Source organism: Thamnophis sirtalis, unplaced genomic scaffold, assembly GCF_051295495.1.
Source record: "Thamnophis sirtalis isolate CommonGarterSnake01/CBP01778 unplaced genomic scaffold, rThaSir2_p1.2 scaffold_11, whole genome shotgun sequence".
NCBI classification, from domain to species: Eukaryota; Metazoa; Chordata; class Lepidosauria; order Squamata; family Natricidae; genus Thamnophis; species Thamnophis sirtalis.
This window is the reverse complement of record NW_028261391.1, coordinates 43,259,545-43,285,291: the sequence shown is the minus strand read 5'-3', so window position 1 is coordinate 43,285,291 and position 25,747 is coordinate 43,259,545. Positions and strand designations below refer to the sequence as shown.

The 25,747-nt window shown below is 37.5% G+C and overlaps 1 protein-coding gene across 3 annotated transcripts in view; it reads left to right on the top strand.

Moving 5' to 3' along the window:
* Positions 1 to 25,747, top strand: part of ARHGEF4 (Rho guanine nucleotide exchange factor 4) — a 163,337-nt gene that overhangs the window by 57,307 nt on the left and 80,283 nt on the right. For 2 of the 3 annotated variants that reach the window (XM_014052144.2, XM_087725686.1), the window contains 3 exons: positions 3,593 to 7,798; positions 10,278 to 10,592; positions 11,232 to 11,358. In XM_014052144.2, coding sequence (XP_013907619.2) covers positions 3,593 to 7,798; positions 10,278 to 10,592; positions 11,232 to 11,358 — 4,648 coding nt within the window. Of the gene's footprint in view, positions 1 to 3,592; positions 7,799 to 10,277; positions 10,593 to 11,231; positions 11,359 to 24,511; positions 24,795 to 25,747 lie in introns of those variants that run through there. The other variant, XM_087725687.1, reaches the window with a different exon arrangement.

The window sequence follows — 25,747 nt, the reverse complement described above, 5'->3', positions numbered from 1 at the left end:
TTCCATACTACTTCCTGTCAAAAAACAGATGGGTTTTTGATTATGACAAAATATCTTGCTGTGGAAGGTTTCCAAGGACTAGAATTTGTGGAGGCTGCTTGACTGAATCATAGACACCTTCTTCTTGCTTGCATTAAGATATACAAGTTGCAAACAAGTTAACTGCTGAGGAAGAACCTTACTACATCAATCACCTGGGAAGATGCTCTTTGTGCATCCAATGCAGGTGTGTCAAGATTGTGCTGGTTCTCCTTGTTTTTCAATTAAGTCTGAATGACTTTGTGGAAAAGTCAAATGTATATTGCCAACACTATTTCAGGAAACAGATTGCTTAGAACACTATGAGTTTTGCTCCTGGCTGAAATGAATATTTTCTTGCAACCTTAATTCTGTCAGAATTCCACAGGGTAATTCTCTAACAGTGACCTAAGACACAAGTGGTTTAAGGGCATAAATTTATGATGGTTGCTTATTATTAAAGATTATATCAAACAAGTATGAATAATACAAAAATCTAATACAGAAGTACATTTAAAAAGGAAAAAAAATCTTTCTCACTCCTAGTATGTATGTACCTCAATCTCTGGTCCTCTACTAGTTTAAGGGTTCTGCACAATATTTTAGTTGTTCCTAATACTGTACTATTCTGGTCAGGGAGTACTGATGTTGTTTTTGGGATCTATTGGACCCACTTTCTTAGCTTAGGAACCACAGCCCTGAGTACTCCTACCACTATTAGGACCACTTTGCTCCTACTATCATTGGGACCACTTTTTATATCTCTCTAGTTCCTATTTTAGGCCCTGGTACTTCTTCAGCTTTTCATGCTCTTCCTTCCTGATGTTGCTGTCACTTGGCATTGCTACATCTACCACCACCTTTGTCTTCTGGTCCTCGTTTGCAACCACTATGTCAGGTTGATTGGCTAGTACTTGTCTGTCTATCTGGTTTTGGAAGTGTCACAGGGTCTCAGTCCTATTATTCTACATGACCTTGTGTAGAATCTCCCATCCGGACTTGGGAGAGTCTAGCTCATATACTGTGTAGATTTTCCTCTACACAATGTCAACTACTATTTAGGCAACAAAAACGAAATGCACAGGTACAGTATAGGTGGTACCTTGCTCAACAATAGTAACTATGAAAGGGATCTTGGAGTCCTAGCAGACAACCATTTAAATATGAGCCAGCAGTGTGCAGCAGCTGCCAAAAAAGCCAACACAGTTCTAGGCTGCATAAACAGAGGGATAGAATCAAGATAACGTGAAGTGTTAATACCACTTTATAACGCCTTGGTAAGGCCACACTTGGAATACTGCATTCAGTTTTGGTTACCACGATGTAGAAAAAGATGTGGCAACTCTAGAAAGAGTGCAGAGAAGAGCAACAAAGATGATTAGGGGACTGGAGACTAAAACATATGAAGAATGTTTGCAGGAACTGGGTATGTCTAGTTTAATAGAAAGAAGGACTAGGGGAGACATGATAGCAGTGTTCCAATATCTCAGGGGTTGCCACAAAGAAGAGGGAGTCAAACTATTTTCCAAGGCACCTGAGGGTAGAACAAGAAGCAATGGGTGGAAACTAGTCAAGGAGATAAGCAACTTAGAATTAAGGAGAAATCTCCTGACAGTTAGAACAATTAATCAGTGGAACAACTTGCCTCCATAAGTTGTGAATGCCCCAACACTGGAAGTTTTTAAGAAGATGTTGGATAGCCATTTGTCTGAAACGGTGTAGGGTTTCCTGCCTAGGAAGGGACCTCCAAGGTCCCTTCCAACTCTGCTATTGTATTATTACTTAGGTTGTGCCATTCAGTGTATACTGTTCCTGCTTGCATCTTACACCCTACTTCTATGCATTGGTTTGTGTCTCTGCATAGTCTACACCTATGAGCAATTGGTGTTTTGAGGCTCTGATGTTATTCCCAATGCCCTTCTGAGCTATGCTCATGTACTGCCTCATATGTTTCTTTAGCTTGGTTGCTGTAATGCTTGATGGGACTTTCCATCTTGTGGGGAAGCAAGTTGTTGGCTGGTTGAATGGTACTGTTTCTTTGTAGGGCTTGGGACCTGCATCAGGGTTGTGTTTGACCTCGGGGTGTGGGGGGGCATGGCCAGCTCGACATCACCCACTGTGGCGGCCCGGGCAGTGTTGGGGAGATCTGTCTGCAGCCCTCTGCCAGTGAAAACAGAGCTTGGGAGGGCCGCAGGTGGCAGAAGGCTGCAGGAGGCCATTGCAGCTGAAAACGGAGCTTGGGAGGGCAATGCATGGCCCTACAGAATCCGTTTTTGCTGGCAGAGGTACCGCGGGTTGCTCCTTCGCTGTTTCCAGGGCAGCCCCACGGGCCAGATATAAGGACCCCACTGGCTGCATTTGCCCATGGGCCTTGAGTTTGACACCTTTGCTCTAGACTTTTGATAGTCAGGCTCTTATATTTCTTTCAGTAGCTGAATTTTATCTTTAATCTTCACACCTTCTGTAATTCCATTGATTAACTTCTCTCCGAGTTATCTTGATCTTAGCTTTTAACCTCATTTTCCAGGAAGGGAGTGTTTTACAATGTAGCTACAATTGAACCATAATTTTTAAGCGTAATTTGTTGTTTAAAAATTGGGTCATAATGATGAAATAAAATAAAGTTATATAAATTCAATGTGAATATGTTTTGCTTGATTCTAGTATTGGAAAATACATATCCTTGACAGAAGACAGAGACTATTTTTCTAGGACAAAAAAACCAACACCACTTATTAATGACCACTACTGTAGTTCTGGCCATTTCTATTAATTTATTTCTCATGAATTATCATTAGTTAAATGATCACCAATGAAATATAAATTATATATATTAAATTAATATTACATTAATATTAAATAAAGCATCAAATACCAATACAAAGTTAAAAAACAACATACATAAAATGTAGTTTTAAACCTTTTGACAATTACTTAATGCAAAAGCTAACAAATGTAAACATATTTAGAATTGTCCAGTAGAGGGAGCCACTAAACTTTACACAGCCACATTTTTGGGAAATGAACAGATTTAGTTGGAGCAGATGACATTTAATTTCAATTGATTTAGTATGCACTGACGGTTTGAATACCAACCGAGTGGGGTGGGGCAGATTTCCCTTCTACGTAAGAGAGAATTTCTATTATTAAAAAAAAAAATCTGTAACAAAAGTTAAATGCTTAAAAGAAAGGTAAGGAGATGCATTATCTTCAAATATGAAAAATTATTCTAACCAAAGCACACAGCACTCTACTTGTAAATTGTATAGATTACAAAGCATTGTATTGACCAATAAAAAATCCACCAAATATTAAAATAGTTTTGAAAATTATTTGGGAGATGTGGTTTAGCTTTACAGTACAATGTCCACGAAATGCCACCAATGGCATTGTACAATGTGCTGTCATGGGCAATTACAGCATTGTTTCTCAACCTTAGCAACTTAAAGATATTTAAATGTCAACTCTCAAATTTTTTCTCTTCTGTTGCAATTCTGGAGAGAACCATACCTGTTATACATTAATCTTCTTAATACAAGACTGTATTGTTGATTAATTTCTCATCTTTTTATAGGCCTCGGAGCCAGTTGACAACTGCACAAGTGAAGGAGAGATCGAAGAAGATCAGAATTCTTCAAACCCAGATACACCAGAGCTGGAGATATGTGGATCAGGCCAGGAAACAGATGAAGACTATTTTGAAACCCAGTCATATCAAAGCGAATCACTGTCAGATATCAAAACAGAGACTTATGAAAGTGTGTCAGACTCGGAGTCCATTGCCAGTGATGTCACTAGAGAACCCAATCTTTCTTCAGAAATAGAAGAATCGTGGCATAAGCATTCCAAAACAAAAGGAGATAGGTCTCCTCCCAAGTGTTTCACAAAAGAATTTGGATTTATTCAGAAGGAAAATGTGGATTTCCCTTCAGCCTTACATGTAGCAACAAGCAAATATGCATTGCAGTTATTAGCATCAGAATCCAAAATTGAAGACGTCAAAGGAAAGGAGCAGGTATTACCTTACAGTATTACCTCCACGGGGTCAAAGGCTAATAAAAATGATTTTGTGTTACGGACCGAAGCTTTGTTAAAAGTGGGGACAAAATCTGCAAACAGAGAGGCACACTTCCATACCCATTCAGAAGATCATATTAAAGGTGCCAGTAGCAAAGAGAGAATGAGTCCAGAAGCAGTAACATTGGTTAATCTCAGAACAAACTCTGAAAGCGCTTTGAATATTTCTGAAACTTGCTGCTCCTGCTCAGAAACAGTTTCCAGAAAGAGTTTGCCTAATATTCATTTAGAAACAAATGGAACTTGGAAAAGATATAATGAATCTTCCAAAATGAGGTATAAAAAAGATTGTATATTTAATGCCGAGTATAGTCAAAAGAATATTTTTGACAGTGAAAAAATTGTAGAAACAAATTTGTATGGCAGAAAGCAGAAACTCACAGATTTTAAATCTATATTTTTGGTGCCTTCCACAAAGCCAGGAAATTTAGCAATGAAATCATGGCATAGTTCTCCTGGAAATATAAATGGTCAAGATATCAGAGAACATATTGAAGATTGCCTTTGTCTAGCAGATAAATTAAGCCAATCGTTTTCCACATTGCCCCTAAAAGAATCAGATCATGTTCATGTTAAGGAAAACATAGATGGTTCAAAAACATCCTTAAAAGCTGCAAAGGACACAAATATTAAAGAGTTATTTCTTACTCCTCACTTGATTTCAAATAAAAATGTACAGAAGCAGACAGAAAACTCCCATGGGACCAACAAATCCCAGCTTTGTGGCCTTACAACAAAAGGAACAGAAACATCTGAATGTCAGTTGTTGGTATTGTCCCAGCTGCCAAATTCCTCAGAAAACAATTCTAAAAAGAAATTTTCAAATATGAGATGTATATCAACACATGTAACTGCCAATGTAGAGTTAAAAAAACACCTGAAATCAAAAAATCAGCTAGAAATTAAAGGGTTGTCTCCAAATCACATTGGTTCTGAATCACACATCTGTGATGTTCATGTCTCAGAAAGATACATAGATAAATGCACTGTGGCAAATAAATATGATAATACTTGTGATGTTCATGCTTCCATGATTAATGCAGATGTGAACAAGGAAAGCAAATGCATCAAAACTCAAAACCTTGAGGCTGTTTTCAGAGCATCTGAAGTGAGAAGTAAATATGGGCCAAATATAGGCCGTGAGAAGGCAGTTGAGATTCTGACATCAAATGGAAAAGATTTGAGAGAACAAGAACCCAGTATATCCAATATATTAAGATATCCTTTGAATCATCACAATGATATAGAAAAGAAGGCTTGCAATTGCAGTAATTGTGAAGATGTTGATGTCGCTGCTTTTAAAGTAGCACTAATACCACATTATATGTGCCAGAAGGAAAAATCAGATAATATTTCTGAGTTAAAAGCTTTATTGATGGAAAGCCCTGGTCAAGAACCATTGCAAACAAATGTTGAAGTTGAGAACTCTTTGCCTAAATTTACTGAGATACTAGAGCATGAGAATTCAAACTCTCATCTCATCACCATCATGGATGCCACAAAATCAGAAGAATCTCCAAACAGAAAGTCCAGTTGTACCAATGACATGTTTTCTGTGCAGGTGTTGCCATACAATGAAGATGAATTCCAAGTTAAGATGGCTCCTGAGGAAAGTTCAGGAAACCCACATTGTGAAACGGATGCAAACATGCTGGACTCACTGTCTTTGCCAGGCTCTGCAAAATCTACGGAAGCTAGTTTGGGGAACAATACATCCACAACTAATTTACTTTTAGAAAGTACTGTGCAAACTTGGAAAGAAGAGGGGTGCCTAGATATTTTGTCCTTGGCCCTGCCTGCAGCAAATAGAGACATATCACTAAGAAAACCATGTCAGTTGAATGGTGATTCTGTGTTAGAGACAGTACAAATAACAAACCATGAATCCCAAACTCGTGGCTATACAACAATGGATGAATCTATGACTACAAATGCAGAACAGGATGCTTGTGTAAATATTGCAAGAACACAGGAAATAAATAGTAAAAATATATTGTGCCAAGACATTGTTGATGATGATGAGACTCATCTTCAAGGAAATAAAAGCAATGCTAAGCAAATTATTGGGGAGAGAGACTCCAAAATCTGTGATGTAATACATGAGGAAATTGCTGTTTCTCTCAAATCAGAATCAGATAAAGTTTTTACAACCGAAAATTTAAAGTGCATTAGTAAAAACTATGACATGGATGTGAATCCAGATATCTGTGACACTTCAGTGAAAACTGACACACAAGATAATAGCACCAGTGGCCTAGATAATATCAGCATGGGAAGTGCAAATAGTGAAGAGATGGACAATAATATAATTAACATTTTTGGTAGTAACAATAGTTTCTATAAGGCAGTGCAGAGAATCAACAAAGTGGGCACCATAGAAAAGTCTGTTAAGTATTCTAAATTTTTAGCTTTCCCCAAGATGGCATCCTTCAGGAAATCTAAGTTAACATTTCCTGACAATCAAGATAATGTGAAAACTAAGGAAGTAACATTTGATAGTGATAAAGCAGATGAAGTAGATGAAGTAGAAGATAATTGGAAAGACCTCAATTCATCCAGTTCTACTTTGCAAAACAAGGATCAATGCCTTGTAGAATATTCAGATGACGACGATTTATTCTATGAAAAACCTGTTGGACTTTTCAATAGAATTAGTTTGAGAAAAGCTTCTAGCTCTGGTCGGACAGTCTTAGAAAGCGCAGGCACATATTCTTCTTCTTCCATGTTATCCAGGGTAAAATATGGGGAAGGAACAACTTTAGGATTTGTAGAGAACAACAATAATGAGTTTAATGAGTACCCTGAAGTCCAGAAATCCTCCCCAGAGAATGATTTTAAATGTAACAAAAACATAGATAGCAAAAAATTCCGGAGCCGATTGGCCTTGGCCCATAGATCCTTTTCAAGCTTTTTTGAATCAAAAACGCTGGAAAAAGAAAATGCTCAACAGAGTCCAAAAATTTCATTAAAGAATGAAAAAGTGAAAGTGCACCAATCTTGGAAAGTTTTTCTAAAAAACAAGGAGGCAGATAGCCTGAAGCAAAACCCCTGTTCAAATAGGAGCTCTGGAAACTTTAGTAGAAAATCATTGAAGGAAAAAAAGGAGTATCAAAATGGACAAGAATTTTTTAAATACAGTGTTTCTAATGGCTCATCTACAGGAGGTGGGCATTCCTATTCCTTTGGGCCTGCTGACTTTCTACCTATAGACACCAGGAGGAAGAGGAAAGAGTCATCCTATAGCCCAGATTGTAGTGGGAAGGAAAAAATGATGGGGAATGACGGGAATACCTCCTATGAAGAATTCTGGCTGAAATCTCCAATTACTCCAATTGATCTGCAGTCATCATTTTCCCATTTCACTCCTTCTTGCCCCCAGTTGTCAATGTATGAACGTAAAGACATGCCATGCAGACCTATGAGTCCCAAGCCACAAAGTCCTCGAACTGCTCATCAGCGGATGGGCTTCCATTATCCTGGTAAATTAAGTTCAACTTCACTGATATCTCTTGGAAATATCTCTATTATCGATGGCGGTTTGGAAGCACCTGAGAGGCCAAAGACATTGAAACCCAGATCTAGTTTCTTGCAGTCCATGCATTCATTAGATAACGACTATTTTAGAGAAGACAGTGGGATAAGCAGCCAGTCACAGATCAGCTTAAACACGACTGCTTCAATGAGTGATATAATCAGAGATGAGGTGAGTTGCTCTGCAGGAGATTCTGTGTATTGGCACTGAGTATATGGAGAAGGATTAAAAATATTTTTTGTTGTGTATCTTATGTAGAATTCTGGGTTAGTCTGGAGGTCATGCTCAACGTTACAAATTTCACGTTTTGAAATAACTTTAGAAACCTGTTTACAAAGACATAGGGCATCATAACTATTCATTTGTGTAAATTCTTCAGAGAATTTTGAAATAAGATGAGATAATAATTTAAGATTCTCATTATAAGACTGTTCATAAAAATATTTAGAGCTAACTACTTCATTTCCATGTTTCATAAGTATGTGAGGATACGGAATTGTAGTCATAGATTTGCTTTCAGAAGTGACCTTTGAGAAATAGTGCTGAAAGAGTGCTTTTCATTTCTAGACAAATGCTGGTTTTTCATTTTAAATACCTATTCAATGATAGTAATTTCCTCTGTTACTGTCTTTTAATGAGGGGGTTAGGTTTTTTTAAAACTTTCAGTAAAGTTGTACTATACGAGGCCACATTATCTGTGCAATTATGCTGCAACCATGCATTCAGATCAGGAGGTGCTTTGCAGGATCTAGAGAAGGTTCATGTTACATGCTCTCCTATAGAGAAGCCAAAGGGATGGTCAAACATTAAACTACTGTCCATTAGTTCTTCAGAGGCAGAAAGGTATGCTGGCATAAATGGTTCTGTCCTGATGGCTGAATCTTATTCTGCCAATGTAATCAGAATATAGTTCTTTCTGTTTAAATGTAGGAGAAGTTAAGAAAGCACTTGGTGGCTTTCTCTAACTTTACAACCCCTTCTACCAAGCAGGAAAGTAGCCTCCAATCATTTCCCCCGATATATGCTGCAGCAAATCTCACTGCAGGGTAAGGAAGTTTATGGTGTGTTTAGCCAGCTGTCAAGGTGCCTGCCTTACAAGTTATGATGTATCAATTAGGCTACAAGCACAAGGGAGACTGCAGGTTGAAATTGGAGTGAATTGATAGGAAAAAGATCTATCTTAAACTAATGCTGCTAGGGAATGCTCACCTCTGTCCTCATGGTCAACAAACTTAGAAGTAGCCCATAAATTATATCCCAGAACAGAATAGGCAAAATGGTTCTTCCGGAAAGTAAAAAAAATAATCAGGGAAAATATGGCCCATCCTTTATTAGCAGAAGCAGTTAGAAAAACTAACCTGTGTAGCACAGGAATAGAATCCATCAGAAATGATAATCCAGTATTTAAACACAAGTCTAGTATTCTTCCAAAACAGTGCTAAATCCATAGTTATACGGACCCTGCATAAGGCTCTGAAAATTGATGCACAGGCATTTTGCAGGCAGATGCGCCTGCAGAAGCCAGATGTCAGGCCTTTCAGCAACAAGAGCCCCAATGGCCTCTGGAAAGCAATGACCAGAGAAGGGAGGACCGTGTCTGTAGCAGTTTTAAGTGGCCATATGGATTTCTATATAGTGCAGACTGGTGTATATAGATAGTTATATACATCTATATAATAATCACATAGTAATTTGTTGAACTCCTTTTTGTTGAAGTTACATCTGTAAATCTAACTTCTGGCTGAAATAATAGAAAGGAAAAAGGGACCCAGTTCTTAGGGGAAGGCGGCATTCCAAAATTAGAGAGGCATCTAAGTGTACAAAGCAAGTTTAGATAGATGGACAAAAATCTTGTTATCACTAGGGAAGAACTGTCACAGCTAAATATAACTTTATTGTGCCCTCTGGAGGCAAGGTTTTATATTGCAGGGTGTTCCTTATTAAAGGCCCAACAACAGTTATCATACATAGAGAATTCAAAGGATGCTTAAGAAAATAACTAATTGAACTTTGCTAATTGTATATTCTTAGCCAGAGCTTCAGTTTTAAGGAATTCTTGGTCAAAAGTCTTCTGATGCTTGTCCTTCTAGATTGGTTGGCTTACTTTATTAACAGTTAAAACAACTGTTTAGAGTTTTCTATGTAATTCTATGAGTAAGGCACATGGGAGGGACATTTGAACTGGGACTGCTCTGAACCGGGGATTTTTATCCCTGATTCAGAGAGCCATGGCCTATCCTCACTACTGGTTTGGGCGAACTGGGGCAAACCGGGAGGATTTCACCCCTGGACTGCACTATAAACAGAATATGTCAAGTGAGTCCTGCCACATGCTGCCTGGAACAACTATTCAAGGGTATTTACACTATGCTGAAGTATTTTTCCTCAGTGCTTATATGAGCATGTATCCAGGCTTTACATGAAGTTAATACAGGTGAGTGCAAATTTAGGTTTCATTTAGATTGCAGCATCCATGCTGAATCAATACAGACTTTATTTGTAAGACATGTTGTGTGATGTTACTTTAAAAGGGGACAAATGTAATAAGATGTTTCCAGATTTATGATGACTGCTTGCAGTGAGCAGCCCAAAAATGGTCAACAAAGAGAACATGTTTTAAAGATATTTTCACCTGTTATTTGTAAACTAGGAACATTCCCAACAAAGTGAAATTTCAGCAGAAGAGAGGTCAGGTGAAAAGCATGGTCTTCCTTACCGAAAAAAGTCTATTCAGATGCCAGGGTCTTTGGATTCAAATGTAGAAGACAAGGCCTGGATCCTTCCCTTCTATATCCAGAAGGGAAAGATAAAAAAGCATGTCCAGCAGAAGAGACACAAATCCCTATACAAATGTTTCAGCTTTGATGATACATGGATGGAGAGAAATCGAAAAAGAACCTTTGTGAGAGAGGACCAATCAGACAGAGAGAACGAATCAAGTAACTTCTCAGAAGATCAACTCAATGTAAGGAACCAAAGATAATTTGTCTGTTCTCTCTGTTTGCATCTCGTTCTTCCCTTTCAATGATTCTGTTAACTAGTTCTTCTGCTTCCTTTGTTTCTAACACAACATGGCAATTTTGTGAAACTACAGTAACCATAAAAAAAGAGGTTTATCCTGACAGATGGGTCTTCTTTATTGCCTCTCTTGTCTCATCTAGGATGCATGGTGTCATATGTACATAGCTATGATGAATGGATTGAAAAGTATTTCTATTTTAGAATATAATTTATATTTTAGAATGCAAATGACATAAATGCAACTTTATTAGAAGCAGTATTAAATATTAAACAACTGCATGCCGAACACCAAGGACCACATAGTATTACGGCAATTCATTCTCTCCCACCCCTCGTTATCACAAATGTATAATTTTAAGAGCCTTCTTTTCCTTTTAAAGTTCTTCATAATGACTTATCTGACATTTCTGATATCTACAAAGCTCTTTTCCCTCAGAGAATACTCCCTGCTCGCCTTTAGCATTCTCATTTGCTGTCTTTTATCCAGATTGTTTGATTGAAGACAACCCTTTTTTAAAAAAGTAATCTTTCTGGCGTTCAGGCTAGCCGTTTTTCTAAAGATGTTACTACTTTTTTTCTGTAGGTTAAAACAAAATCGGTTACTTCTCCAGTGGCCACTGATGCCCTTCCTCTCAAGTTGCACCTCTATTCCCAGAGCACCCCTACAGGACTAGACTGCATGGGCTTGAGGCAAAGCATCTCCTTTCCTGGTATGGCCACCTTTATTATTTGATATCTAATAATTTACACTATAATTTGGTTGATTTTGAATTGGTTTGGTTATATTATTTGCATCAATTAGCTTTGATGGAAATGGGTATTCAGCAATACTATCTTTATTTTCTTCAGTGCCTCTTTTGTATATATTTATATGCATTGATCTACCTCAGGAGAGATCTTATAATGGCATGACCAACTAGTTTATTTTAAGAGACACCACTAGTTTATTCAATTTGTATTAGTTTATTCAATTTGTATGCCGCCCTATTCCCGAGAGACTCAGTATTAAGCTCATTAGTGTTGGCACAACATAAAATGGAAGGACTATAGATGGCAATGGCTAAAGTGATGACTTAATATAGAGTTTGACAGAATCCCTTCTGAAGGCTTTATATTTGAAAGAAGGGTATAGTATTGGCTTCAAAAGAATCATGCCGAGTTGTTGCTCCATTTTCTTTTCAAGGAATCTTTCTTGACAACTGTTTTCTAATGTCTTCTATTTTACATGTAAGTGTAATCCTATTGCTTTATAAGTTAAGAATAATGTTTGCAAAATGACTCCTTTTAATTTAAATGTAGTTATGATTTTTGTACTCTGAGACTTCAGTGCTTACTGAAAATTAGAATGCAGGAAAATCTTCAGTAGAGGATAATAATAAGCAGGTTTAAATGAAAGCTTAGAAATCCACTTTTTAATTCTCCAGCACAGACATGGATCACAAAGATATCTAAGCGGTTCAAAGGTACCACTTGGACATCTGTCGTAAAGTATAACTGCTGGTTATATTGTCAGATTGCTTAATCAGTGACATTGCTGATGAACTACTTCTAGCTTGCTTGCTCTTTAAATATGATTGTATTTATTATTTAAAGTTCTTAAAAACATGTAGGGAATTAACGTGGCTGCTGAAGTTATCATTCTTTCTCTTGTTTTTCCCCCAGATGCTTTAATTACAATTCTCTCAAAGTTCTGTTACCATTTGTATGAGGTTAATTATAGTTTAAACAAAAAACAATAGAAAAATGTTTAATACGACAATAAGATTTGCCAACTAGAAATGCCCCACGTTTAACAAAGCTTTAGATATTTTTCCTGGAAAGGAAACCACATAGTATTTATGGAAGAAAAGTACATATCAAACTGCATGATAGCTGCTATTCTTATGAATGGCTACCAACACTTGTTTTGCATGCAGCAGTTTTGTTGAAACCATGATGCCATTTCACTCCCTGGAACTCAGCTTATATATGTATATGTATATGTATATGTATATGTATATGTATATGTATATGTATATGTATATGTATATGTATATGTATATGTATATGTATATGTATATGTATATGTATATGTATATGTATATGTATATGTATATGTATATGTATATGTATATGTATATGTATATGTATATGTATATGTATATGTATATGTATATGTATATGTATATGTATATGTATATGTCAGTGACGTGCGGTGAGGTTTATACCTGGTGAGGCTCAGCTGGGCATCCTTTTGCGAAGCAGGGCAGCGGTTGGCCTCGGTGGGGGGGGATTTGCATCGCGGGAGCAGCCAAGTGTTCGGGTCTGCAGCAAAGGGGCTTGGCGGCTCCCGCAATGCAAAGTGCCCCGCCGCCCCTGATGCCCTGGCCTGCTTCTCCAGGCTCCGCCGCTGGAAGTCCCGGATTGCCTCTGGGGGAAGGCTGGGTGAGAAGCGGAGCGAAGCTTCTCTGCGGCCTCCCGGTGCTATGCAGAGGCTCTAGCAGGAGCGTGTGCCAGCGGCCAGTGGCCCGGGCTGCGAGACAAGGCAGCACTTAAAGCAGCTGCTGCCGCCACCACCGCCCCTCCTTCGCCCACAGGAGGGGCAGTGGTGGCAGGAGGGGCAGTGGTGGCGGCAGCGGCTGCTTTAAGCGCTGCCTTGTCTCGCAGCCAGGGCAGCTCCGGCCACTGGCACGCACTCCTGCGAGAGCCTCTGCGCAGCACCGGGAGACCGCGGAGAAGCTTCGCTCCGCTTCTCACCCAGCCTTCCCCCAGAGGCGATCCGGGACTTCCAGCGGTGGAGCCTGGAGAAGCAGACCGGGGCAGCGGGCGGGCGGCAGCGGCGGGGCACTTTGCATCACGGGAGCCGCCAAGCGCCCAGGTCTGCAGCAAAGAGCGAGCCTCCTCCTTCTCCCCCACTCCTCTGAAGCACGCCCTCCGAAATAGCCCGCCCAACGTAAGCGTGCTCAAGAAGACATGATTCGCTGCTTCCACATCAGGAGGCGGGAGAATTAGTGCCTCTTTTCCATCTGAACTTTTTTGCCTTTTAACTCTTTCTTAACTTTTAGAAGGCAAAAAATTCCTTATGGAAAAGAGGCCCCGAGTTCTCTCGCCTCCTGCTTTGGTTAACACTAAGCAGACACCAAGCCACTGTGACCTGGAATCTGGTAGCAACTATCTTGGCTTTAATTATTTAAAAAATATATTTAAATTTCTTTCTTTTTCCTGAGGAGACTGGTGAGGCTCCGCCTCCCTTGCCTCTAGTGACTGCACATCCCTGGTATATGTATAGGTATAGGTATAGATATAGATATAGATATAGATATATAGATAGATATAGATATAGATGATGATATAGATGATGATATAGATATAGATATAGATATAGATATAGATATAGATATAGATATAGATATAGATATAGATATAGATATAGATATAGATATAGATATAGATATAGATATAGATATAGATATAGATATAGATATAGATATAGATATAGATATAGATATAGATATATAGATAGAGATGATAGAGATAGAAATAGAGATAGAGATAGAGATAGAGATAGAGATAGAGAGCTAGAGAGATAGATAGATAGATAGATAGATAGATAGATAGATAGATAGATAGATAGATAGATAATGTTGATGATGATGGTAAAAGAAATCATGTGTTGTCCCAATTGTAATTGGAGCCCTTGGAATAATACCTAAAGGGCTACTTCGCTATTTGGAAATTCTAAATTTATCAGACTTGAACTTTCTGATTCTACAAAAAACCAACCTACTTGGAACAGCTTATATCCTCCGACGTTACCTTAACCGTTCCTAGGTCCTTGGTTAGGACTCAAGCTGTTGAGCTACCAACCAGCCCCAAAGGCTGTGAATCTCACCAAAGATTAACCAAATAACACCACCACCAACAACAACAACAACAACAACAATAATAATATAAGCAACTTGAAGAACTTAAGGCAAGGTCAGCTAAAGAACAAGCAGGTCAAAAGCAGCCTGGAAGCAAGATACGATTTGGAGAATAAAAAGATTGCGATAGTAATTGAAGAGCTGAAGCAGAGAGTTGTTGCCATTGCTGAAAAGATTAAATGGTATGAAAATCGAGTAACTCAGTTCAAGGAAAACTCAGAGTTCAGAGCAAATCAGCACCAGTTTTATAAGAGCTTAGAAAGTGGAGATGGAGTAGCAACAAATGAAAAGCCTGATAAAGAGAAAGCTCTGAAACAAAGTGCATAAAATGGAAGATGTGAAAATAACAAAAGAAATGGTGCAAAGGCAGTCAAGAAAAGTGAAGAATTGGAGTATACCTGGACCAGATGAGCTACATAGTTTCTGGCTAAAGGCACTTACAAGTATGCACGAAAGATTGGCAGCCCAAATGAACTAGATCTTAAAAACATCTGACAATGATGAATGGATGACAACTGGAAGGACATTTTTGATGCAAAAAGATAAAGAAAAAGGAAAGGACCCTGGAAACTATAGACCAATCACCTGTTTGCCAACAACATACAAGCTCCTTACTGGTACCATTGCAAACCAAATTTATGGATACTTGGAAAGAAATGACTTGCTTCATGTAGAACAGAAAGGATGCTGCAAAAATTCAAGAGGAACAAAGGGCCAACTGCTGATTGACAAGTTAATCCTAAATAATTCAAAGAAAAGACGAACCAAGCTGTTCATGGCTTGGATAGACTATAAGAAAGCGTTTGATTTAGTTCCACACAGCTGGATCAAGAAATGCCTGAAAATCTTTGGCATTAGCAGCAACATACAAAAATTAATGAACCCCTGGAAAATGAAGCTTGTAGCTAATGGAGAAGAACTGGATGAAGCTGAAATTAAATGAGACATTTTCCAGGGTAATTCCCTTTCACCCCTACTTTTTATACTTTCAATGCTACCACTGACAACCATTTTGAAGAAGGTGAACTGTGGATAAGAACTTGCAAAGAAAGGACTGAAATTTTCACACTTGGTGTATGTGGATGATTTGATTTACTAATTGAAAGCACAAAAGAATTTAGCCAAGACATTGGTATGCAGTTTGGAATTGACAAATGTGCAATAATGGCAACCAAGGCAGGCAAGGTCCTAGAAGATGATGGAATACAACTTGAGAATGAAGAAATGATAAAGGCAGTAAAACCAGAAGAAAGCTACAAGTACTTGGGGATTTTAGAGGCCTCTGACTTAATGCACAATAAAGTTAAGGAATTAATCTCAGCCAAATACATTCGATGAATTCGCAAGATATTAAAGTCCAAACTGAGTGGAGAAAACATCATAAAAGCCATAAATACCTGGGCTATACCTGTACTGTGGATGTCCTTTTTGGAATTTTCCATCTGACCAGTATAAAATCTAAAATACCATTAGAAAAGATCAGGGTTCTAAGGTCCATGAAGGAAGGATGAGGCATATTGCTTGTAAGAATAAATTCTCTACTTTCAAATTTCATTTCGTTTATGAAGGATCAAAGTATTTGGATCTTTCTAAACTGTCAAAATAATATACAGTAGGCCCTTTTTATTTGGGATGCTTCAGAAGCTTTTCTTAAGGGAAATAGAAATATCACATTTCCTCATCATTAAACTGTAGTATTTTGTCACAGACAGTTTTATTTTATTGATCTTCTCTTGGTTAGCAAATCAACTGCAATAACTTCTGGAAAATGAAAAGTAATCATGAATTATAATGAAATATTGCTTGTGTGATTTCACTAGTGAGGATTTCAGAATGGTCTTCCTCCCCCTCACTTGTCTGTCCCATTTAACTGAACTATTTCTTAGAAGCTAAATGGTGTCTTGATATAGCATTCAAGCATTATATATGTTCATATAATCCTTAAAAAAGGAGAAAATCCTAGAAATACATTTTCCTTTACCTGCAATAATGCAATGCAGTTGTTAAGAAAAAAAAAAGCTTTGGTGTATGCTCTTCATGGATGATGTTCTCTAAAATTATCCCATTGGGTTTTAAAGCTCAGGTTTGTAACCAAATGCCACTTCCAAATATGATTGTTTTTGTCTATGTGAGTAATTTTGGAAAAAGAGAAAAAAATCTCTTTTTCTTCTTTCTGAAACATTCCTATATCATGCAGGAATTTGGATTTTCTTTTTCATACTTTCAAGGCATTTAACTAATTTCATCCATTTCAGTATTTATTTTAAATAGCCAGAAACTTGAGCTACCTATAACAACATCTAATGTCTTATCTCCAATTTGTGTTCTTATAATGTTGCCCTTACAGCAACTTAAAACTCATAATAGCTAAAAACCTATTAACAAGTTTACAATTTTTTATTTGATTTATAAATTGATACTGTTTTATATAAAATATTTCATTTATATTCATTTCATATATATCAATTATATATATATCATTTCCATACTGATAAATATTTTACCTGGGTTTTCTTTTTTTTAGCAAAACTACTTTGAAGTCTTGAGAAAATAAATATGGAATATTTTTATGCAATCTGATTTAGAATTTACTGAAAACAGAAACACTGCTATCAGAATACTGGATGAAGCCAAAATCTCTTTTATTTTTCAGGCTTAGGTTACAAAAAATAACAATATGAATGTTGTTTTCATTCTGAAATGTCTAAAACATTAGGAGATGACCAGCCCTACCAACAGAAGATACATTTTTGAAGTTCCAATATATCAATGCCTAATTGAATTTTGTGAATTATATGGTTGGGAGATGAATCACATTGCGTTGTATAGTCACACACATTCCAAATTCGAGATTTTCTTTTTCTTTCTCCAATGTTATGCATTCCAGATGCATTTATGATATGCTGAGAATTCCTAGACAACAAAGATAAATCTAGTCTTTAAAATCTCAGTTGACCTGGAAAATACCAAGTTTGAGGAAGATTATGACATGATTAGATTATTTATCTACAGTTTTTTTAAAAAGACTTCACTCTATCCATACTAAAACTGCAAAGTATGGTCAAAATATCATATTTCTCAAATAACTGTAAAACAGCAGCACAAGACATTCTAGTTTTCTTCTTTATCAAACTTTAAAAAAAACCAATTTTAATGCATTTCAAATATTAAAGGATCAGCTAACAGTATCATATATATTGATTTTAAAAGAATGAAACTATAATTTATTGATTATGTAGCAATTTATATAATTATAAAATCCTCAAGGAGGTTTATAATTATTGTGAAATCCATGTGCTAAAAGAATCTCCACATAATCCATCAATAATCTCCACATAATCCATCAATAATTACTTAGAGAATATAACCAACCAAATATTTAAAGAATATCTAATAAAAAGGCACATATATCAACTAAATGTTTACCAAAGTATAATGGTTTTTTATAGGTTCCCCAAAGTTAATAAGCTGGGGGCTTATTATTTGAGTCATCTTAGCGAATACACTGTTCCATAGACTAGTATTAACTACTGAAATGACAGCTTAATTCTAGCTCAAGCTATAAAGGAGATCTGGAAGTTTGTATATTTGCTTGTTTGTATTAATAAAATAGAATTGGCCCCTTTGGTTGTGTCTCCTGTGTAGATTTCCTGAGAAGGCTGACATCTATTTTTCAAGTCTAAAAGTACAAATTTCCCACGCTCTCATTTACAATCTGAGAATTTAGGGTGGGTCCCTTCTGAACTTCTTCTGCAGCTGCAGGCTATGCCCGGTTGGAAAAAAATGTCCATCTGGGTTCAGTTCCAAATAGGAAGAAAGACACTGGAAACATGGAGACTGCTTGGAAAGATGGTTTAATGGTGGACAGGACCACATGGCTTGATATCCTGGGCAAAAAAGAACACATGAGTGAGAGAGGGAGAAAGATTTATACCCTCTCTTGGGCCCTGCCTTGGAACTTCCTGTTCCTGTGTAAGAAGTGTACTCTGAGTGGTTGTCAGACTCCCATGGGCCCATGTAGGGGTAACTTTGTAGGTTGTCTTGAATCCCAGGCCTGGTTGAATCTTGCTGGGTGATGATGTAATGAAGGGGCAATTCCTATTATGGCTTCATGGCTTTGTCCTGGTTTGGATGTTGACTGAGGGCTAATCCTATCACCCTGGAGCTGAAGCTATTTTGTGTTGTAGATAAACTGGCCCAGTCTTTGTCTTGTAGATATGTTGGTACCAAAATATCTTTGATGGGGGAGGGGGTGAGGGCAGGGAGCTGAGGCTCTTAGCTTATGTCTTTAGAAACATGTTTCTCCTTTAGGAAAAATACAATTTTCTGCCTTTTTAATATTTCTTAGAATAGTTTTCTAGGAACGGGGTGGGTACTCAGTTTCTACAGACCTCTCATACAAACATATAAATATTTTCTAGCATTCCTTCCCCCATCTCTCAAGTTCATTCCCACATAAGTTACATACAGCAGGGTCACCTATGTTATATTTGAATTAGACTTAAGCTTACTAGTAACCAGTGCAGTGATCAAATTACACCAAATTAAACAGATAATTCCATATACTTTTAAAAAAGAAAACAGACTTTTAAAAACTTTACTGAAAGATGCTGAATCTGGGGATCGTTTTTGTCAATATGGCATGAAACCACAATACCTTAATTATCAATAATACCTTAAAAATAAATAACCAGAATGAAGGTACTCAGCCTGAAGAGGTAAAAAAATTCTGGTTTCTGTAATAAATTAGTTTCACTCCAATTGCCTATATTACAATCTTTTGAGAAATGTTGAAGGAGATAAAAGGAATATTTGTTAGTACACTGTAATAGAATATTATGTGACCAAGTCACGGAAGAGTGCACAAATGATTTGTGAAGCTCTACAAATCAAACTTCACCTCTGGGTAACTGAAATAGCTTCTTAGTGAAGGAAGCTCAGTTCACAAATGGTAGATTTTCAAACTTCCTTGCTTGCTGGTATAACACAGTGAGTACACCTATGGTCTTTTGCAAGCTGAGAGAAAGCTCTTATGTGATTAGGTCAGCAATGGAATTCACAAAATGAAATCACTTGTTTTATGGTCTGTCCTGCATAACCCTTTAGATGTGAAATGAAAAGCATGAGAATATAGAAAGCCATGATCAAAATGGCTGCACGGATATGTGAATTCTTTTCCTACATGATCTTCTACAGCATCAAAAAACAACAATTTATCAAATTTGTATGCCACCTTACTCTCAGTGACTGTTCACTGTTGCTTACTGTAATTAGAAACGCTCTATAATTAGGTAACACAATTTGGGAAAAAAAACCCAGAATTTAAATTGTTGTTACTTTTATTATTATATTTTAATCTGTCTTTTTATACATAATTCAAAGTGACAAACTTTTAATAGCTGTTTTAAGCTATTAAAATTTTCAGACACAACAAATTCAGATGGGAATATGGTGGATACAGATTGGAGACCAAAGATAGGGGCACATCTTTATATACAGTATAATTAATCAAGTCAACTTGTATCTAATTTTTTGAGGAACTGCAGCAGTTCTATGTATTATGTTATATAAGACATCACACAGCAAATTTTAATTACTTCCACATTCTTCCAGCATCTTCTAAAATGCATGTTAATCATACATATCTATAACCTAAATACTATACACACTCACACACATCACACACACAAAATACTATATGTACTCAGTATATCTATACGATTGTAAAATATGTTTATCTTTTCCAAATTTAGTGAATAGTTAAAGAAATACAATGATCCATTAAAATACTGAACATTAGAATAGCACTGATACGCCTAGCATAGAGGTAACAGCAGTAACATATAAAAAATAGTTAATAGTAGAATTAGGTGGCATTAGGATCAGGAATTCAATTTCAGCCAAGAAAACTATATCCTAGAGATACATTGCATTTATAATGGATACAAGCTAAACTTCTTACGTACATTAAAGGTGGTTTTTAAGGATGAAGCCTGCACTTGCAATAAATGTTATGTTAAAACAACAATGTTTAGTATCTGTTCCTGCCAACAATATTGAGAATATGCAGCAAAGGTCATTTTCAAGCCTGTCCTAGAACTCTTTTTCCTGGCTGAGTAGATACGCATTCTTTCCTTCTTTGAACTGGCAGAAAAATAGAAACTCTGCTTCCCCTACAAGCTGAGCAAGTTAGTTTGAGTCTCTTTTTGTCACACTCCCTTCTTTCCCAGCACTGAAATGCCTTTTGTTTCTGTTAATGTCTCTACAAATCCTTTTGCCTACTTTTGTCAAAGTTTCCTCTCCACATTTCTATCCAATCAGTGAGTAAGACCCTAAAAACCTGGCTGTGTGATCCTGAATGTGAGGTGCTGAATGTGTCAAGGGCCCCATTTCTGGATATTTTTGCTAACTGGCCAAGTATCTTAGCTGCTATGTATATTTATTTTTGATGTTTTTATTGTGGTTTTTTTGTTATTTAGTTTTTTCATTGTGATAGATTTTTTTTAAAATTAGAGATGGGTGGCTATGGAAATTGAATAAATAAATAAAAATAAATTTAAAACTATCTTAACTTTTGAGTCACACATGCTTTACAATTTGGAGCAATTGTAATGCTATTTATGTTATTCTGTTTTGTTTGTTTTGGATTATGGAAAAATGATGAATCATAGAGATTTGCCCTAAAATGCTTTCTAGCATTATCCAAGCATAGTATTCTACTACAGTTGAGACAGGAGAAGCTGAAAGAAAAGGAAATATATGTGTCAGGTGATCTCCACATACAACTATGACGCTCTGTTGCCCTTAGGCAGGATGGCAATACATTCCCACTGCCAGTGCTTAACGTAAGGTTAAATACATTCATGCTGTTGACTTCTGTGTGTGTTGAATGGAAAGGCATTTTGCCTCAGGTATAAACTTGGCTAACTTTGTTCACTTGATCCCATGTATATACGTATATATTTGGTCACTGTTAAAGATATTTGAATTACAAGGGTGAACAGATTATGCAAGCCCTCAGGTTCTCCAGTTATTTGCCCATACCTAGCCTTTTGGTTGATTCTTTCTTATCCAAATACTTATCAGGTGTTTAGGTGAAAGAGGAAAAATATTCCTAGGGATTCAGATATGAAAGAGTCAATCATTTTAGATACTGGGCAGAATCCAGCAAAACCTGGAAGTCTCAAATAAAGCATCTAGTCAGGACCAGAAAGTTTTCCTCTTTGTCAGATGATCTTTTAACCATTTATTTTAATGATTGATCTGAGCCATTGTTAGTGTTTTCCTGCTGTTTTAGTCTACCTGGGTGTATATGCATGTAGGGTAGTGATGGCGAACCTTTTTCTTATAAATTGCCAAAATTGTCCCAGTGCATGTGCTATTGCAAACATACATGTGTCCACACCAATTCAATCTTCCATGCCCACCTGCGCATGCATGCACACACAGAGCCCGTGCGTATGCACATGACCCCTCCCCAGTGTCTGGAGGCTTTCCTAAAGCCTGGGGAGGGTGAAAACATCCTCCCCTGCCCCCCCAGAGGCCCTCTGTAAGCCAGAAATGCATTGTTTCCAAACTTCTGGTTGGCCTGTTGGGGCCATTTTTTGCCCTTCTCGTGCTTTAGGAAAGTCTCTGGAGGCTGGGGAGGGCGAAAAACAGGCCCAACAGGCCAACTGGAAATTTGTTTCTGAACTTCTGGTTGGGCTGTTGGGCCTGTTTTTTTGCCTCCCCAGGCTCTGAAGCCTGAGGAGAGAGAAAATGGCCTCTTCCAGCCCTCCAGAAGGTTGAAAATCGGCTGGCTAGCATGCGCATGCGCGCCGGAGCTGACGACTGGCATGCCAGCAAATATGGCTCCATGTGCCACCTGTGGCACGCCTGCTATAGGTTCGCCCTCATGGATGTAGGGTCTTTGATGCTGACAAGAATACTTATTTTCCTTTTTTCTAGTATCCTTTCAATGCTAAATTGGTACCTTAACTGTTAAGATATACAATAGACACCTTCCTTCCTTCCTTCCTTGAATGTAAGTGTGTGTATATATGCATGAGCTCTATTACAATTGTAGATTTCATATTAGTTATGTCACTGCTATTGTATAATGCAGAATCACAATTAGGAAAAATTAACATGAGATGGTAAGATGTGGCTGTTCATTAGTTTTCTTCATGGAGAGGTTGTTTTATCTCCCTGTCATTTCATTTCAGTTTTTGTTCGCTATCTGAAAAATCTTATTCGGGATGGAAAGTGCAATATATACATGCTTTCAGGAAAAAAAAATACCAAGACTGTCCCAGAGCAATTTTTAAATTTTTTTCTAAATACCGTTCTTTTATAAAGCAGAAAGCTTTAGAGAGACAGCATGTTGGATATTCAAGATAACTTTTACTTTTATGTTTGATCTGCTGCTGATTTTTACCATTACTATGGTATTAATCTGGGTGGATTTGTGTTCTGTAGTACTGAATTGTTAAAGAAAAAAGACATCCAGTGGACACAAATTGTGACGCTGAAGTGAAATAAGTGGCTTTTTAAAGGATTTAGTCCTCCTCTCTGCATCCAATGCATTCTTCATTGCTATCTTTTGATGTTTGACAGCTACGTGCCAACCCTGAAAGGGCCCCCAGGAGAGGCTGTAGATCCCTACTCTTAGAAACATTAGCAGGGACTCCTTGGTCAAAGTATGTTGATGTTTAAAAGGTAAATTATTTCTTCATCAGGGAATACAATTTTTGTATACATGTCTTAATTCCAAAATTCCTTTAAACCAACCCCACAGTTGTTTTAGAAAAACACAGGAAAAATGATTCAGCGGCACGTTTATTTTTTTTCTCCTATTGTGAGTGAAACAGATACTCAAAAAGGTGGTATATTACTCTCCTATTTTATGTTTTATTTATGGTAGAGTACAGAAATAATAATGCTGAAATCTATTAGTGAATTCTAAGGCTTGTCAACTATTTTCTGATAAGAGCATTCTTAATTTAAAAAAAACTGCATGAAAGGAATCTTCAAAAGCTAAACTTTTTCCTAGCGCTGTGGGATATATATTTTCCTCTGGAAAGTTTTGTTTGAAATACAGGTATCTTAAAGAAACAGACACCAACATATGAATATGTTGCCATCCTTAGTAAAGGTCTTTGCATCTTTCTTCAGGTCTTAAACACCTGAGGCTCTCTGCACATGCTAAGCTTGTTGGAATCTCTTCCATGGTTTTTTTTTGCAGTCTGGAAAGATAGAGCATATGAAACTCTGAACAACCCTAGACCACCCTGTTCCTGTTGCGTTGTGCTGTCAGATTATTAATATGTGCCCCTTTCTTTAAAAAAAATGCTTTGTATAGGAAACTTTTTAATTCCTCCCCCTCAGATCTCCAACATGAAATACATATTGGAGTAATGAGGTTGTCCAGCACCCACAGTCACACTGTTCTGATGAGCTAGTTTTTCATCTCTCTGAATTTGATCACCTCTTAATTGTTGTAGAATGGACTGTGGTAGCTTTGCAGGATAGTGTCATTGCTTCAGGGTTAGCTTATTCTAGATACAAACCAGAATAGTATGAAGATGTGCAGGCTAGTCCTCTGAATATCTACTTATATACTTACAGGCATGCTGCTCCCTTCATTCTGTTTAACTACTGTCTGCTGATGAGAGAGATGCCAGTGAAGCAACTCTTTCTCCTCTCCCCAAGCCTTTTGGAACTGCTTCAAACTTTTCTATAGAGGTGCATTGCATCCTCTCCTTCCCCCTGCAATTTAAGCTCTCTCTGTCCTGTCCTTGGTTTGTTTAATCCCTTGGAATCAGCTTAGAAATAAGCCTACTTCTGCAAATTTGAGCTGAGGCTTTTTTAACAGTCAGCAAGGGAGCCTCCCTGGTGGACCCCTATGATGTCAGGTTGCATCGTGCAGCCGGTTGGCAACGCGGAGGAGAGGAATCCCACACAGCTCTTAGACCGCAAGACCTGGTGGCCACTGCCCTGTATGTAACTGCAGCTGACTCTCCCTCTTCCTTCGGAGCAGCAGAGCCTCCTGGCTCTCCATCTGCCTGCCTGCATGAGGACCCAGCAGTACTCCAGCTGCGAATCTGCGGGTGGAGACAGTGGAGCCAACTGTAGTAGCAGTGGAAGCTCTGGCCTCTCCCCAGGTTCAGATTCAGAGAGCAGCGGAGTGGTGTGCAGTGGTGGTAGTGGGATGCGAGGGGTCCTTTCCAGATACTGGAGCCTGGAAAGTCTTCATTCCACTTCAGGTAAGAACAGCTAAAGGGCGACTCTCTGATATCCTGGGGAATAGAAAAGGAAGCAAGGAGAATTTGTGTGAAATGGAAATGAACAATAACAACGCTAAATGAATACATTAAAGAAAATTTAACAAGCTTTATTCCTGTGCCTTTTACTACTGAAAGCCTGATTCTTCTTCCGGAATGAAGAGAAAAGGAAGGATGGAGATGTGGAAGCTGGTAGGAGTCTGCATATGTGCTCCACCACTTTCTCTTTCTACAATGACAAAGTTACTGTGAAATCTAAAATATAGCACATTTTCTCTCTCATGAAATGTCTTGTCACTGAAGATTAGCATGGGTTATTACTGCATGCCATAGTCTGATTTCTATTTATTTTGTCTTATTTGAGAAATATTTCTTATTCATCTTTTAAGTACTACTTCTACTTCATTGCTTTCGCTATGTCTTTTCAGTTTCTGCCTTTCAAGTGATGTAAACAATGTATGGATATAAAAGCTCTGAATGTAAATGCATTAGAGAGAACTGTACCCATCTTTTTTGACTGTTAATATTTGACTAGTTTGTTTCTTATCATGGCTTTCTAATTACTCTTTTTAGATCAGTTTTGACTAGTCTGTACTTGCCATAAACAACTTCTTTCTGGATAGTTTTGATTCCAGTGTTCAAGTATATCAAAAGACTAGTTCTCCTCCAGCATATTTTTCTATCAAAAAAGCTCGGATTACTGAAAACATTAAATTTAGCCGATACAATTTAAAAGGCTTTTAAAAGGATCGCTGCTACTTTATACAGCATTGTGTTTCTGTTTACAAAATTCCTATTTAAATGACAAATCTTTTCTAATGATCTGTTTTGATTAAATAACCTTACATCTTTTTCTGTCGTATATGGTTATGATGCCCTGAGGAAATAAAATACATGGGCAGATGCTAGATGATAGACTGTGTTATTATACCTCT